This window comes from Rhinolophus hipposideros (assembly GCF_964194185.1).
Source record: "Rhinolophus hipposideros genome assembly, chromosome: 9".
Taxonomy (NCBI): domain Eukaryota; kingdom Metazoa; phylum Chordata; class Mammalia; order Chiroptera; family Rhinolophidae; genus Rhinolophus; species Rhinolophus hipposideros.
The window spans coordinates 45095036-45113896 of record NC_138055.1 but is presented as its reverse complement, the minus strand read 5'-3'; the positions used below and the strand labels follow the sequence as shown (position 1 = coordinate 45113896).

At 34.9% G+C, this 18861-nt stretch overlaps 1 protein-coding gene across 2 annotated transcripts in view; it reads right to left on the bottom strand.

Moving 5' to 3' along the window:
- Positions 1-18861, bottom strand: part of PDZRN4 (PDZ domain containing ring finger 4) — a gene marked incomplete at its 5' end in the record, with an annotated part of 344229 nt that overhangs the window by 8519 nt on the left and 316849 nt on the right. For both annotated transcript variants that reach the window (XM_081058559.1, XM_081058560.1), the window contains 3 exons: positions 3402-3503; positions 10453-10515; positions 12861-12959. In XM_081058559.1, the coding sequence (XP_080914685.1) occupies positions 3402-3503; positions 10453-10515; positions 12861-12959 (264 nt within the window). The remainder of the gene's footprint in view (positions 1-3401; positions 3504-10452; positions 10516-12860; positions 12960-18861) is intronic.

Below are 18861 nucleotides of genomic sequence, written 5' to 3'. Positions count from 1 at the left end.
ATTCATTTTCCAGGCCCAATTCCAAGGAAAAATATCTAAAAAGTTACATTTAAGGGTGGTGGAGTGATGTGGAGCATGAAGAGTTTTGTTTGTGGGTGCTGAATGCACGTAGTCTAGTGTGAGTCTTACACAAATTAAACTGAACAAATCCCCTTGAGTTGTCAATACAAAGTGAAGTGGAAACTGGTGGTTACCTTGCTAATATGATGAATGTTGACAGCCAATACAGATAATTTTTTCTCAAAGTAGATTGTGGTGCTGGATTACATAAATTATCTGTCTATGCTGATTAAATTAACTGAATTATTGTCAAATCTCTGTTTCAGTTTGTTACAAAGAAACAGCAGCTTTCTAGTGAGCCAAAATTGACAATAGTTTGAGGTGTTTTCACCACTAAATAAATGGAAAAAATAACCTTTTCTTTAAAAGTGAATTCTAAATTTGGAAGAAGGACATTAAACTGCATCAGAAGAGGCATTAGAATATGTTTATCATGTTCATTAATATGAAGGCTATCATAGGTTTCTTGATATTAATTAAAGGCTATGTAGAGAACTAAAATCACCTCAAATTTCACTGGGGCCAAAATCAGGGACACATTTATTCATCCTCATTTATCCTAATGTAGCCTTGATAACTTGATCAAGTTCTACCCCACTGACTTTGATATGCAGATGAACTATGAAAATAAAGCTGACTAAAAATTTAAATTCAGTCCAATCTATAATTGTCCGAGTTTTACATTCTTTAATCCCTTTTAAGTTTCATGAAACTGCAAATGCTTGACTCCAAAAGAAACTACTTAAAGCTAGAAATGATCACTTTTTGTAAACACACCAAAAAATTTTTCTTAAATCAGGTCAAAACAAAATATTTGCTGACACTGATAGAATGAATGATGGAACAAAGTCTTTTGAAATTTAAACGAAGAGGTGGGGAAGATAAAGGGACCACAGGGTAGAAATTAATGGTTCTCTGTAAGTCTTTTCTTATTAACTATCCCCTTGGATTCCTGAGTTACCTTCTGTATTTAGTGTATGTCTATTTTGATTAGGCTTTCCTCTACATTGGAGAAAGACACAGAACAATCAGGAAAGAGAGATTCTTGCTCACTTCTTTTTTCCATCCCTTTCCACCTAGAAGTACATTCATGGCAGTCTGAGTCTAGCGCTGTGGCGGAACCAGAAGTTTTCCCTGAGCTGAGATGCTGGAAAGGAAGGACTGTCATTATGACACAGGGGGATCTGTCTGCACAGTATTGGATCATACACTGGCATTTCAGAGAAAGAAACGACCTGCGCTGTCTCCAAAGTAATGGCGACAAGTTCTTATGAGAGCCCTCTCTGCCCCCATGTCCCAAGGGGAAGAGGAGAGAATAGCAATATCGTTAATGGTCTGAGGAAGAAAATGGGCAGAAAATGAAAGAAAGTTGACAGGGAATGAAAGAAATGAGTTATTTATAAATATTGCACAGTTGCACAATACTGCCCCCAGCAACTCTGTAGATCATTTCCAAGAATGTAGGCAGTATTGGAAACATTAAAAAAAAAAAAAAAAAGAAAAAAAGAAAGGCTAGAAAAAGCACACAAAAACCTTCCACATTATCCCTGAAAAAAAAATATACATGCAAAAAAAAAAAAAGCAATAATGGGATATATTGAAATTGATGAAAAAAATATAGGTGATATAAAGACAAGTTAGTTTTTTTCTTTCCATTTTTAATGCCACTTGATAGCATGTACTGTTCAAATTATATTTTTAAAATATGGCTTTCAAATGCATTTTCTTAAGTTTTCTAGAAATCTGATTTTCTAAAGGTAATTAGCTCTTTTCCAGCGTGATGAAGGCTAAGGGGCTTCAGTATCAAGGGGTTAATGCAGATCCTGATTTTGACAGATGGGACTCCTACAGAGTCAGATGATCATCTTTTATCAACAGTGGAAAGGAAGCCTTGTTTGAAAATTCACCTTCTAACATTGATATTTTGGGTCAGGACAGGTATTCAAAAATGCCACTGGTTCTACCAAGCATATGTACTCTATCTAAGATTAACAGGATCTGGTCTGAAGTCATTAATTTCTATTCTTTCCACAGCCTATTATACCTGCTATGTGGCAAGGAAATGCTTTAATTCTAAATTAATGAGGTTCTCTAGCAGTTACCTGGAAAGGGCAGGGAGACCAAATTATAACGTTGAAATATCTTTTCTATAACTACTGAGTTGTCTTCAATTTACCATGAGTTTCACTAATATGTATTTAGCCTCATTATTATGTTCTTTTTCAAAAATGGGACCAGTGAGATAAACTGGTTTGTGAAATATCCAGTTTATTAGTGCAATTTCATGTGCATTTTAAAAATTCACTACCAAGTAGGAAGTGAAGCCAGTTATAAATGTTCCCTTCCCCATTCCTAAGACCTCAGGTGTGTAACTTTACTCTGCCCTGGGCTATGGCAGGCTTTATAGGAACCATTTAGAATGGTCAAGGGCATAAAGGAAATATATGCGGAAAGGGTGATCTTTTATAACCACTATATTCAAGTCAGGATTCGGATCTGACACTGAAATACACTTACTCAATGTAATTTATAGATAGTATGTAGTTACTGAGTCTGAAAGATATCAGATCAATAACCTAGGAGACAAATGGTGATATAACCAACTTCACTCAAACTATTGACAGATGGATAGAATGGTGACGATGTAATGTCCTTTCTGCATTGTGGTGGGGTATAAAAAGGATATAAAAGGAAGTACCAATGGTACTTTTCTTCCACCATTACCTCTCCTTTACTTTCATGATATCTCCCTCTGTAAAGATATAAAAAAAAAATTCCTTTAGAAGCTATCAGTTTGTTTTTGGCTGGATAGATCTTTTTGTCACACTAAACTTGGAAAAACTTCATTTACCATACATGGAACCACACCATGCAATGTAAGGCACTTTATTTGTTAAAGTTATTCTAAAAAGATTTAAGTTGATAGCTAGATATGCTAATGTTTCTCTCATTAGAGATTCTTTCAAGATACCTTAAAATGTCAATTAGGTATTTTTAGATGGAACCCTGAAGCAAGGATCCACACAGAATTAAAAATCATGTAAAGTCAACATTTTTCCAGTTATGCAGTCATTTAAATAACTGGTAAAAGAAGGAGAGAATAACGATTCAATTTGGTGTGTTTCTCTTTTTAAAAAGAAAATGTTTAGCTGCCATTGTGTGGAGCAATATATGGGAGTCTTTAACTTATAATTGTTTTGATCAGGTTGGTAACTTAGGAAAGATAACTCAATTATATTTTGTATACTTGGTTTTACCAATATCCGTGGCACTGAACTGCTACAGAATAGCAGATAATGAATATAAAGATCGGTCTCAAGACTTCTGATCTCTGTTCTGACCTGAATCTCTGGCCTTGCTACAAGCAGCACGATTCTTTTGCATTCATCGCTAGAGAGCAATGCCACTGCTTCTTCTCGATTCTGGACATCTTCCCCATTTATCTAGAAAACAAATGAAAGTGGCACATTAGTTTCCATTTCCACAATGCTGCACACAATAAATGGCAAATATCAGCTCATTTATGGTAAATGTATGGACAATGAAGCTCACACAATGGGCTCATCTTCAGCCCCTCAGTGGTAAGTGCCTTCACTCAATTACGCGCTTACTGTAAGAGCCATATCGATCCCTGAAGGATGGCGGACATCAGAGGAAGCAGTTATGTTCATAAATGTCCAACCTGCGCCCTGGCAACATACATCTAGCAACACAATTAACCAGCCCCTGACAGGTGACGTTCATCTTTCTCCGCTCAGAGTAATGGAAGTGTCACTCTGAGATAATAGTGCTGGGGGAAGCAGTGTGGCAATACCACAACTGAAATCCGTCATCCTGCATGCTTGCTGCGAGCCAATTAGAGAGCTGCAGTATTATCTCTCACCAGACAACGCTCCCAGGCCACTGTTGATTGCATTTTCATTTAATCATTTCATATCTGTGTGTGGGTCTGACTCAGTTGTCCCAAATCACTCTCAGAATGTCTTTCAGTGCTTAACTAACCCAAAGAAGGAATCATCGGTAACATCCTCATCAATACTCCACTTCCTTTCTAAGATTTATCCTTATCCTAAAACAACAAAACTAATGCAACATCTTAAGGCTTATCTAAGTGTACTTAAAAAAATATTTTAAAAATTACTCAGAGTAAAATTAGCTTTTTGTAAGAATGCTTAGGGAAAGAAACCAAGCTTGAGTAAACTTTTGGTTAAAAAAAGAAAAGATTCCAGTGGCATTCAAAATACAGCGTTTTTCCTATTTTTCTAAGTTCTATAGACAGAGCAAATAAGGTTTCTAAAGTCTGTATTTTAAACTACGTTTTCATATTCAAATGTATTTAGCTCCTAGTTACCCCAGCTTTTTTTTGGGTATTTTAAATTTATTTTATTTTATTGATTGTTCAAATCTATAGAGTCAATGAGATTTTTGGTCCATAATACACAATCAAAATATATGAAAATAAATTTCAATTGAAGAGGTCAAGTCATTCTATGTAAACTATTAATTATTTCAATAAATTAAAATGTGGCTGCACTGACCATTTTTTCAATAATTAATCTAACATCTTTCACTAAGGATTTCTGTTTAAAAGCATGAAGTAGACTACTGAGGTTTTCTCCTTGTGCGTCTCTGGCATTCTGGCTGATATATGATGACAGACATAATTACCAAAACCAAGCCTAGGAAATCTCAAATTTGACCACAATAAATGATCCATATTCCTAGACTCCTATCATATATATTGAGCACAAACAGAGCAGACAATAACAAGCAATGGGGGGGGGGGTTGGTGGGTGGGGGCAGGAATCACACAACCTCATCACATAAATGAGTATCAGCTTAGTTTTTCACTTGTATATGTAGACAGGAAATGCAGCTTTTGTAAGTTTCAAGTGAATTTCCTATTTTGCAATTCACAAATAAAATTTATCAAATGGGAAAATAGAAGCTATGATTCCAAAGTGGAGACTCATGACTGGAAATCATACATATATATATATATATATGTATATATATGTATATATACATGATTTGTAAATATATATCTGAATATTTGTAAATATGTATATATATATTTATAAATATATATACACACACATATATATATACATATGCATATCTTGAGCATATTTAAGCCCTTTACATATGTTAACTCATTTATTCCTTATAATAACCCTCTTAGAAAGGCACATATATATGTATATATATGTAAATATATATCTGAAAAGCTAATTTTGTACTGAATCCAAGACCTTTTTTCCCTCAAATAAAGATAAATTGGCAGTGATGGATTCTATTACACCTCTCCCACCCAAATTAAGTGTAGTCTGAAAATAATGATTTGAAAATTTTTACTTTCTCTGAGCTTTGAGGGCTATGTCCATTTCATAGTAATTCTTAGTAGTATATCTGCAGTGCATTGATTTATGTGTCAGTCATGGACCTAATCACTGTCCTTCCACTATAGGCACATCTGATTGTAAGGGGAGAGTGTTGGATGATCGCACACAGCTTGTCTTCATCTTTCTCATTTAAAATAAAATCCTCCCTACTGTTTTTTCTGGTCACTACTCAAGTATATACATATTGTCAAATTCTTCATCTAACCTTCACTTACCATTAATCTAACTTCTTTTCATTCATGTTAGTTTAACATTACTATTATGTTCCCTATGTTAAAGTGCAGGCAATAGTGCCTTTTTAAGAGGGTTGCTATAAGGATTAAATGAGCTAACATATGTAAAGGGCTTAAATAAGTGCAAGATATAAAGTGCTCAAGGTTGGCACATATTACTGTCGATGCTATTATTATTATTATAATTATCATCATTTATATCTTAATCTTCGGTAAAGGAAAACAATTTTCTTCTAAATAAAGCAAATATATTAAAATTTATGCACAACAATCCAATCCATCGTAGTAAACATGGTCCTATTTTAAAAGCTATCTATCTCATATATACTTTTAACTCTTAGAGAGCCATCAAGAAACAATATCTTTGTGTTTCATTTTCAGCCCTGTTACAATTTGTATTCACCTCTCTCCTCTGTGAACTCATAATGACCCAGGTCTCCAGCCCTGGCAATCAGTCCATGTTTTGGGGGGACAGATCATATGTTTTAGAAACACTTTTACATTCAGAGTCATATGTGGAATGAAATAAATTTTCCACAGAGATCTGGCATTAAAATGTGATTTATTGTTTCTTTTTCCAAACAAAGGCCACTTAGTCAATTGGTTGGTAGATCCTATTGTACTCACGACATTTGTTTGATACCAAGCTGATCTTGGGGCAAGAAATGCAGCCATGGGTTTCAGCAAAGATGTTTCTCAAGGCATGAAAAGATTTGAGGAATAGAATCAGATAGGGTTTTCAGCCTTCATTTTCTCTTATTCCTGAATGATGGTTTATAGCTACAGGTTTGCTTGTGGGAAAGTGGTGTCCTGTGCCTGAAAACACCAGCAGACATAAAGGCGCAGGGCCCAGAAACATGGGGAGGAGACAGATGAGTAGTCATGTCACCACAATTTAATGGAAGACTTCCCTTTTTTAAAAAAGAGAGGGAAAAGGAACCAGGAGGAGGCAACATGTAACTCTTGTTATAAATGAGGAAAAACTTTGCTATATAATATACCTGTCTCATTTTCTGTGGATGGCCATACGCCAACATTAGTTTCAAAATAGATATTACCTTGGCTTCGAAGAGATTTGTGGCAATTACAAAGATAAATCAAAATCTCACTGTAGGCCCAATATCTAGGATATGCATTTGAGTATGTGTGTGTGTGTGTGTGTGTGTGTGTGTGTGTGTGTGTGTAAACTGTTAAAATCCTAGAGATAGTTTAATATAGTTGTTTTGCTTGAATCCACCAATTTTTAGGTATCCTGCATTAGTGCATCAGCGGTAGGTGGGTAACCAAAATTCTTGGTGTCCAACCACCTATAGAATTTCTTATTTGAAAACACAAGAGTCTTAGGCAAAAAGGAAGGATTCATTTCAAATGTGTTTATATTTTAGCATGGAGAGAAACAAGATGAATGAAGTATAGAGACACAGAGATGGGAAAATAGCTATCCAAAGGGAAGAAAACAGTAAGAGAAGGAAGAAATGTCGACGACCAGTTTATGTGTAGGGCAGAGAAAGAAAGAGAGCTCATTAGGAGTCTCATTTTTCCACTGTTTGAGGTTTTGCAGGGTTTTGTCAGGGAGTAATCCTTAGGAGTACGACTGATTATTTTGGCCAATATGAGATTAAGCTGTTTACACAGAATATTATCTGCTTACTATCCCAAGGAGAAAATGAGAACATAGCACTCTCTCCTGTGGAAAGCTGATCATGTGTGGCATTCAATCCTTCCTCTCTGGCTCAGAAATGCCTAGTCTTTATTCAGTGCTGCAATTTTGTGAGAGGGCTTCCCCATATTAATTCCTGATATCACAAATTTGTGGCAATGGCACAGCCGGTAGTACCATCATGTACTTGGAGAGAAAAAAAAACGATAGCACGAATATGTTCTCAGAAGGTTGGTTCATGGTTTTCCTGCTGCATAATCCCTACCCTATACCAATCTCATGTGACTCTCTCTCTGTGGGTGGTGTCATAGGGTGAGGTCATCTAACAGGCCCACGGTTTAGTTCATTTGGAGAATTTTAGCTACACAATGAGGGCAGGACCATAGAAGTCCTCTGCTTAGGTCCTTAAGAACAGGAAATTAAAATCACAATTGCTCTGAAGAGATTCATTTAAATAAAAGCCAGCCAGGAAACTTCTAGGATAAGAAGTAAATCCTCTCTTTCTCCCACTCCCATCTCCCTGGGAAAGGAGTCATTAATTCTTCATTACAGAGTATCCCATAATCTCCTCATCAGCCATATGGGAGCTATTTGTCTATGGGTACAATTTTGTCACAGTTTTATTTAATATAATTTCACTATCACCCTTAAGACGCTTTGTTTCCTGTATGTGCAGACAGAATTGAATTCTAGGCTTTTTAATGTATCATGTATTTATTCATTAAGTGTGACACATTTGTCATTGAATATAAAGTAATCAGGCAGACAACTGCACTTTATCAATTTGACTGTTGTTTCTTCAATGAACCAACTCCATTAACAAATGCCTTATTATCCACCAAATACCTTATTTGAAAACTTTATCAGCCCATAATATAGCCAAGAATAAGAAAGTATCAAAACATATAGCATACATACCTGGAAACACGTGTACTTATTTCTGTCTAACTCTAGCCACAGAACTAATAGATGCCATTTTAATAACTATATTTGTGTATCTAGTCTATGGGAAAGTGGTTAGCTGAAAACTAGGAAGGGAGCCAGTGAGGGTGCAGAAGGTAAGGGGTATGATGAATAGATAGTGAGAGGACAAAGTGACAGCTGCAAACAGCAAGAGAAAAATGATAACATATAGGCCCAACACATCAGAAAATGTAGCCAAGTAGGGTCATTTTATATCAAGGTACAAAATCTTTCAGACCTTTTAGTCACCGAGCATTTTATTCTTCTATTATAGAATTTTTAATGATTGCTGGATATAACATGACCCTGAGCTTTAAAAAAAAAGTAACAATGTTACTTTTTTTAGTGTACTTAATTGGAGATGTTAACCAAATGAACAATACATTTAAAATCATTTTTAAACAAAAAAAATCAAATATTTTGAAGCTTCATTATCTAGATGATACATTAAGATGGTACCCTTATTTCTTATTGGGGCTATACAAATACAGTTTTACTGCAGACTTTATTCATCTATGCTGTATCACTCCTTCCACTGAATACCTTTGTTTCTCTCATTTATGCACATGTGCGTAAGTGAGACATTGAAAATACAGGAGTAAACAAGACTAAGTCTTGGTTTCCTGATTCACTTTCCTTCCCCTGACATAGCCAATGATAGACACAGTCTGTTTTGTTAACTACAGTTCACCACTTAGGGAGCTCACTGAAATAGAAACGATATATTTTGGAAATTTTCTGAAAACTAGTGGGACCATGAACGACCACTAATTCATACTTTTATTCTTTCCTAGTTGAAGTTTCAGTAGAAGGTCCTTGATGAAGATGGAGTTCTTTGTCATCTAGCTAAAGAAAGGAAATAGTACGAAGAATTGGTATGATTTGGAGAGTGTCACCCCGAAGAAAGGCAAGAAGAACAGTAGAAGGCTGGGCAGGATAACCCTCTGACGTGCCCATGGTGGCACAGGCACACCTTTATCATGACAATGTCAACTGTATTTGTAAGCATCTGTGTATGCAGCCGTCTTTCCAATTACACAGGGAGTACCCCAAATATTGGGATGACATCTTGTCTACTTTTGAAGCCCTGGTTCTAGGCAGAATGTTGAATACAAATGTGTTGAATTCAAAGAAACATCCTTCAGGGGTCCATATCTAGTCAGATGAAATGGGAACTATAGATCTGTCACAATGACAAAAATTTTGCAGAAATTTTTAACAGATTGTACCATCCTCAATTTGTCTTTTGAGTCTTCCTCCCTGTTTTGCAGTTGGATTTGCAGTGGATCTCACCTCTCAAGGGCCTGTGTTCTTATTTTGGGTTAATCTGTACACAAAAGATGAGGAGCAATATGTCTTTCTGCAGACATTCTTCACGGGAAAGGATTCAGAAGGGATAGAGTGGATCAAGAGAGGTTGAGGACAGAAACTTTGACTCTCAAAATTATTCCTGATTTGGCCCAGAATTCTTTCTAGTTCTGCATCCCCCACCGCCACCATAGTCTGCTTACCATCTCTCTCATTAAACCGAAATTTAATCAGTCTCTATGTTTTCACATTTCCATGTGGAGAGGAAAGCACAGTTGCTACACCTGTCACCAGTAACACATTAATAAATAGTTAAAATGTCTCCAGACTTCTAGACTTTCATATATGGAACACTGAGATTCATCACCTAATTTATTCTTGAAAAGGCAGCAATAGCTGCTGCTGCTGCTAGTAATAATAGCAATTAATGTTTACTACCTACCATACACTATGATAAGAATATCACATGCATAATCACATTTAACCTTTGCAACAATATGTTTTGTTATCATTTTTTAAGATGAGGAAACAGGCTAAAAGGTTAAGTAATGAGAGGTTAAGTAATGTACCCAAGGAAACGTGGAGGTGGAAGTTGAAGTCAAGTTATATGAGCCCAGAGATGATGTCTTAATCACTAATTATTAGCTAATAATTCTTGATAAAAGGCACCGTCCTTACCTATAAAAGGTTTAAATAGTAGCTTTTTATTTTTTAAATGTAACTATCCAAAGCAAAGGCATTCTTTTCTCTAATATTTTACGAGAAACAAAATCAAATTAAGACTGTTAGAGAGTCAGAAACTAAAGGAAATAACTACATCACATACCTGCAAAATACGATCTCCTTCTCGAATTCGACCATCTTTGGCAGCAATGCTATTTGGATCTACCTGTAATGAAGAGAATATAGCACCTTCAACTGGATATGCAGTGTTCCCCCACAAGAACTTAAAAATGTTTTTAAACATATTTTAAAATATCTGGTTCAAAATTATCTATTGATTTATAAAGTGCATGTTAAATCTTTGTGTCAAACCACTGATTCTAAAAATGTAAATGGACTCTTTTAGAATAATAATGTAATTGAAGAAGACTAGTGAAGAACTTGATTTGAAAATTGTTTTTCCCTCCCTCCCTCTTTCCCTCTATTTCTTCCTACCTCTTTTCCTTTTATCTTTTCTTCTTTTTTTACATCCATTCACAACTATCAGACATTAATCTTCAGCTGACATGACCTTCAGCTGATGTTAAAACTTAGGATTCTCTGGACTCAGGAAATTTACTTTCTATTAGTGGGATTTTTAAATCCTGCCTTAACCGTCTTAGAAAAGCTGACAGTTATACTGTAAGTCGATACTTATTAAAGGGATTTCTGCATCATGAGCACATTAATTTATAAAGAGATTTATAATCTATGTTGTTCAAGAAATGAAAAAATTATCTTACCCATATAGATTATTACTAGACACTACTATATATATATATATATACACATATATATATGTACATATATATGTATATATATGGTGAACTATCTTAACTATGAAAGATATTTAAGGCTTTATTAAAAGTTTATCAACATTTTAATGGGCCAAATGGCGTGATGACTTATAGTTCACTGGGGGTAATTATATCTATCACATTTCACATGATGGCAACAAACCACTTATTTGAACTTATTCCATCAAAGTTTTTTTTTTTTCCAAGTAAAGTATTTCAAATATTCTATAAGGTTGATCCATCCTCTCCAAATGTTAGATATTACTTGTTTATTAGGTGGTAGTACCCAATAAATGAGTCTTAAGTTATCAATCAAGAACAAAAGATACTATAATTACATGTAATAGGTATAAAGAAAACACTTCTTCCAAAAACATATGTTCCATTCCTGTGGCTTCTTTACTATCCCTGAAAAACAAAGTTCTAAAGCCGACATATTCAAATAATAAATAGAGATTACTAGATGGAAGTGAGGGATGATTAATTAATTGTGTTTTATTTAGAAGCCATCCTGAAACTTTGTCTTCAGAACTGTAATCAAACTAATATTAAACTTCTACATTTGTACCTGTGTACATATTACAAAAGACAATTCTGCAGGTGTTTCTTTATACTTCCTAACTATAATTGGAGGGATTATCACAGTGGTACATTAAAAATGGTTATATAAATCAAATATTCTCTGGAGACTTTTCCTTTGCAAAAGCCAGTCACTAAATTCTTTGGTAAAGTGATAAAGAGTAACTTTTATATTTATAGAGCTGTGTAGTTTTCCAAATGTGTTAATTACAATATCTTTTCCATATTCTAAACACCTATTAAAAACAATGAAATAAACGTTATTATATTAAATTTCTAGTTGAGGAGGCTGAAGCTCAGTAAGTTAGGTAATGTTTTCAAGATCGTGGCCAGGAAAATGTGGAACAGCATGGAACAGCAATTAGTATCTAGTTTCTCTAAATTCTGCACAAACATATACATATATACGCACACATATATATGTTTTCACACATATACATATATTTATACATGTACATATGAATAGTTAATATATATACATGTATACATAAACATATATATAAGTTTACATCTATATGTAATTGTTAATCATATGTATATATAATTTTTAAAAATCATACCTTACTACCTGTCATAAAATGACTTTTTTGGGAGATATAATAGTAAATTTTGCTTCACATATTTTCACAGTAATTAATACTAGTGTGTTTTACATTTAAATACCTCATTTTTTGAAAGTAATTATGGGGTTGAATAAAACAAACAAATAGATGCATTCCTTGAACATTCAAATTATAAATCCTGTCAGCAGAGTAAAATGTGTGATTATTGTGAAAATTAGATTTAAAAGAATTAGTTAATGCTATTGTTAACAGAAGTGATAAAAGACAGTGGAATGGAAGGACAAATGTTTGCTGATCAGAAACTTTACTCGACTTTCTGTATACTTATGGGAATTTATTCAGATTTACACAATGTTACTATTTTTGCTTTTTTCCTTACTGGGATTCTGTGGTGAAAGCATCCACAGTAAACAAGCTGATAATAATTACATTACGTGGGCAACATAATTTACTTTCCTAATTGAAAGTGACAAGTATTGGAACATGCCCAATTCTTCACATTCAAGCCTCCCAAGGATTTTCTCACTGAGAGTCATTTCACTCCATTCCTCACAGTCTCTCTCCCCTCAGCTCCCCTCCGTGGCATTTCTTACCTCGCTGACATAAATGCCGGTGTCTTCTTCATCATCCGTTCGGTAACAGACTGTCAGGCCCAGCTTCTCTTGACTGCTAACACGGCACAGCTCGACCTCCTGAGAGAAAAACACACACCGAACGACATTTATCTCAGAGAGAAATCCCACAGCAGAATGGAGAACTCACTGATACTCTGGGTTACCTTGGGAAGTTTTCATAATTATTGCCCAACATTTGAAATTAAGTTGTTACCCAAATCATCAAAATTTACCTTCAACATGTATTTCTGCATTTTTATCTCAGTGTTTTAAATGTCATTGTAAAGTTGGAAATGTGAATTTTTTTTGCATCAAATCATAAACTTAAAACTCCTTAGAAATCACACAATAAAGTATAAATAAAATATGCATAAATCAATAAGGTGGAATCAATAAAATATTTGAGAATGTCAAAATAGGTGGAAAACTGTTCATAAAAATATTGAGTTACTGTGCTTTTATTTGTATTTTAATAAAACAAAATAAAGTTCAAGTAAAAAAGACTATATGGACTGTGCACCATTCTTTTGAATTCCACACAATATAATAATAAGCTGGTGTTGTGTGGCTCAGGTCAAAGTTTTCTATTACTTGGCAGAAGCTCTAGCCCTTGGGATGAAATGGGTTCATCCAGGCTGAAAGGAGAGACATCAGCCTTCATATGGGCAGAGGCAATGATTCAAAATGTAGCAGTAAATGAACAACAGAACACATTTCCTGAAACACATGGCTAAGGGGCTTGAAATGTCAGTCCTTAGGTAATGTATATTGAATCTATTTCCTGATTTATGTTCAGTAAAATAATAATAAATTTCAGTGTATTTCATTTTTATATAATGAAATAGACTTGTACTACTCTCAGAAGCACATGACTTTAGGACAAATTGCATTAATTCCAAGGACTAAAACACAAATTGGTACTCTCATCATGGAGAACTTGTTCATATTGGATGGAGAATATAAAGCCTTGTAGAAAATAATCAGATGAGAAAGAATAAAGCAAATTTACATTGAAAGTTAAGTCTGGGTCAAGTTTCTAGAACTCAGGCTCTGTGGAAGTTGCAGATTTGTCTGTCTTGCTTCATGCTCTTTCTCCAATGCCTAGAACAGGGATTTACTGAGTGTGGGCACTCAGAAAATGCTGGTTGAAGGGTGATTGCTTCTATTTTGAAATCTTTCCTAGTGTTTGTAACTTTTTGTAAAGCAGTAATTAAGTAGTCTTTCCTCTTTAATTGGGGAGTAGATTGTGTGTGTGTGTGTGTGTGTGTGTGTGTGTGTGTGTGTGTGAATGGAAAGAAGATTTTGAAGTGCGATAATAATAAAGTATCCATTAACTGCCTATGATCTGAAATAGGTACCAGGACTAAATAAAGAAAAAATCACTTAACTTCAAACAAAAGGATACCTCCCAGTACACTCTGCTACATTTGAAGAAGTTTATTCTCTCTTTCAATTTTGTATTTCAGTGAAGTCTTTGTCGTTGGATAATAAGCATTTATTTTAATGACATGCTATAAACCATAGGTAAATCCTAAGCAAGGACAGAACATAAGCTCCACTGACCAATAGCTTCACAGCTAATATCAAACCAAATAGAATTTAAATCTCCTCTCTTGAGACATCTACTGCAAATTGGTGAAATACATGAAACTATGAAGAATGCTGACTTTCTAACTGATGGACAAAGATACTATAAACTACATTACAGTGGTTAAAAAGGGCATGGTATATGCTGAACAATAAAGAAGAAAGATGACAATTCTTGTCACCTAGAAGAATAATAGGAAAAAGTGACATGATTTGGCACTGGAAGTGAAAAGAACATACCAAGCAAGGACATTTTCAAAACTGGCAATAATTAATGCCTCCAGAGGGAAAGAATACTTGACTAAAACTGTAACATTAGGAAGGAATTACAGTAACAAAAAAGCTTCAATTACAGCAATGAAGTACACAGTTAAGGAGTAAAGAAGCTTGTGATTCCTAAGAGGCCTACAAGAAAACCTAAACATTCCATAAAGAACTGAGACGGAAACCTTTAAATGCAAGCAAATGAAGAGCCATAGCCAAACTTGAAATCCATTGACTTTCAACACCCTTCTAATAGCAGGAAGACATTTCCTACATGGGAAGATATTTCCAGAGGGGAGCATTTCTTTTGTGAGTGTTTTCTCTGCTTTCTCAGTGATGTACCCTGGTTTGGTGATTGTTTAGAAAATGCATATCAAAATATTTTGCAATAAAATGGAACCAATCTATTAAAATAAAAAGGGCAGAACCCACCTGTAAGACTTCGATACCACAAATAAAACCATTTACCCACAGGGAAAAGGAGGCTAAGATCCTGAGGTCAAAATAACTTTTCTATATTGTCATTGTGTTGGACCTAAGTAAAACTGTGAAACTGGTCTCAAAGTTACCTACAGCATCTTTGTTTAGGTATCTCCCTTTTTAAGACACTCAGAGGACTCATATTTCCTTTTAGCTTCCTGGAGTTCTTAAGGTCTGCCTATCTAGGTAGCCATTGGTAATTCAGGTTTGCCATCTTCTAGATCTTCTTGCAAAGTTGGCCATTGGATGTGGTCTTCCATTGTCTCACAAGTAGCTCTTGAGATATAAAGACAATTGATAAATATTTCTTAATGGGATCATCATTAAAATTACTTAAAATGTGGGTCAGCCAAAGTTAGGTTCATACTAATAAAGACTGAAAATACCAAGCTTTCATTCAAAAGACAGAATTTCTGGTAGCAGGAATCCAGGCTCTGAGGAGACTAATGTGAGATTTCCTGGATCCCACAAACCAGTCCCAAGTGTGGACTTGCTTTTCTCTCTTTGGTTGAAAATGCCTCAGACACTACATATTTCATATTGGTACAAAGAAAACATACATTTTAGAATCAAAGTTCCTTTAATTCTATGACAAAATAACTTATACGTAGCTACCTGTAGACCATTTTGTTTGTGTGAGGCAAAGGTGGCTTTGTAAAGCCTGATTATCTGAAAGGAATTGTCTGGCACAGGTTTAATTTAGCATTCCCTTCACAGGGCACAGCAGCCTCTGACTTCTGAAGAAACAACCTCCTGGTAATAGAGCATGTTTTCCCTAACAACGTTCATACCTTTCCATCTGTCACTTAGAAGCTGTTTGATGAAAAACATAAAAGTGAAATGCTACCTTTGTACAATTTTCTCCACGGAGACGATTCATGGGCGTATACAAATCAAAGCCAAGCCTGCACAGATAGCACTGCTCACCATCCGTCAGTCATTCGTGACTGGAGTGGAAGAATCACTTCATAGACCTGGTGAAACTACATTAATTTTGGCTTAAATGTGCTTTAACATGCTATGTTCTGGGAGCAGGTATAAAGTCCCTTTTAAAAAAAAATCAAATCATGATATCTAATCCTATAAGAAATTAATTATATGAAGATTGAGGGTGGAGTAGAAGATTAAAGTTAGTAAAGCTTGCTGTGAAACACATTCCTAATTTTAGAATGACAAGAACGGGATTTTTACATAAATCAGTTATACTACATTGCTGGAAATTTTCATATTGTTTATGATTGGGTCTGGGAAGGAACAAGGAACTTAAAAAGTAAAAAAACAACAATTACACTTTTGCTTTCTATATAGGACTGTCTTGTTGGAGGAAGAGCTGAGGCTTGAAGCCTGCCATGGCTTTTAAAACAAATTGTTTCCAAACTAAAGAGCTCTGAGGTCCATGCCATGAAGGTTTTTCCTCTGAGTAGGAAACTCAGAGGCTGTCAGAACGCCTCAAGTCTAAATAGTCAGGGCTAGACAGGACGGTCATTGATATTAACTGACAATCACAGGAGAGAGGGTCTATTGGATGCATACCTTTATTTTTATTTCATTTGTTTTCCTGTTTTTTATTTATCAGACAACATACGTACTACTATACACATTTAATATTAATCATATATATTGTCTTACATTTTGTATTGTTTAGTAGTAACTAGAGAAATACCATGGTTAGATGTTTCAACAAAACATTGTAATAAAAGTATAAAATAAAATAAATGGGAAATATGAAAACTTTAACCCCCACAGGTAAAAGAAGCTTAGAAACTCTACTGTGAAAATGTTGATTCAATGTAATTATCTTCTGGAAAGTGGAAACCAGGTATAATACATAGTAAGAAATAAATAACAAAATTCCTGGAATACCCAAATCACTATGACAACAACATTTCAAAACCACTCACTCCAACTCCAAACATTCATAACAAGTTGCTGCAGCTAGAAACTAATTCACATTTCTAGAGACATTAGGGTAAAATCGAAAGCAATGGGGCCATGCCCTTATACTATTAATAACATCCCTCACTTCAACCCTTTTTCAACTACTTTTTCTTTTCCAGTATTATTGTTGTGAAAGAGGACAGTGTTTAATCCCCAATTTCCTAATGTTAGAGACTTTCTGGATTTTTGGGGTAATAAAGCTGTCACATTTTCTAGACCCAGGTTGTTTGCTTCTCACTGTGGACTGCGAATAGCCTTAGGAAGTCATAAATTACCCATTTTGAATGTATTTTACACCTTCACAAAAAAATGAAATAGTACTTTTGTTTATACTCTTAATTGGAGTGGGAATGGATCCATGATGCCTGTAATCAATAATCGATGGCATGAATTCTGGACCAAAAATAGAAATGAAAAACTTAAAATCAAGGTGAGTGTAAAAAAATGGTACATTTTATTATTGTTATTACTGCTGTGCTGTTAACATCAGATATGGTTTTATTTTATTTATTTATTTATTTTTTGCTTTTTCTATTTTGGATGTTATGTCTTTTGAGAAAACTGCTTTTAGGTATTAGGATCATGAGGGTTGTTTGTAAGAATCTGTAAATCCAGGGTTTTTCACAGTTGACTCGTGAGTTTTGAACAACCATTAAAATGATCATTTGTTAGCTTACTAATGACATTGTCCACAGTCATTTGTGACTAGATTTTGTGATTTATATGTTAGCTCTTCATGTGGGAGTCTCCATCCAAAATAGTTCAACATGCCATAAACAATGTGTAGAAAAGACTATTCATAAAATGTTATTTCCATAGTTGCTTTAATTTTAAAACATCCACTTTAAGCACTCCACTCTGATCAGCTCAAGTACTCCTGTGTTCTCACTGTAGCATTTTTGCTGTCTCACTAGACCTTGAACCTATCGACCCTTCCACTTTTCAATATCCATAATTCCCTCATGCCCTGCCCACTCTTCTTTCCCAGCTTTGAATCCACAGTTAGTCATAATAATCATTTTAAAAAATCCACAACTCCCTTGTTCTCTGTCTCCACTGTATCACTCAGCAAAAGTCAATCATGGTTAAGCCCAACTAACTATTCACTTCCTTGTAATCTCACCTGAGCAGCTGCATGGTCCTGGAGGAAAATGCACTCCATGCTGACCACAGTGACTGCTTTCACTGTAAATTCATTACCACAAATCTCAAATGGGCCATCAGTGTGTCTGACAATCACACTATACTTCCCTTGTCAGGTTATACCTCTTTTCTCAAATTTCCAACAGAACCTTCCCACTCTCAGTAGATGACCTCACCTCATAGTTCATTGGGCACTAGTAGATAATTATTACTCAACTTTTCACTCTGAGACTAGTATCTCACACCCATTTCCTCTATTACAGTGCCTTCCCTCTCTTTACTCTTAGCCAGTTGTCTTGTTCCATGCTTCATGGACAAAAAGAAGCCATGAAATGGAAACTACTCCATTCAGTTTATCAATATCAATCTAAATTCATCTGTAACCACCTTGTAGTCTGTGTCTCTATTACAATGAAAGAAAAATCCCCAATTCTGTCAAATGCCAATGGCTCCTGTACATGCTTTATAATTTTTTTAAAAAAAATTTTCAAGAGTTTTTCTCATGGAATTATACCTTCTCTTGTCTTGTGTTATCAGTTTCTCTTTTATTATTAGATCATTCTCATTG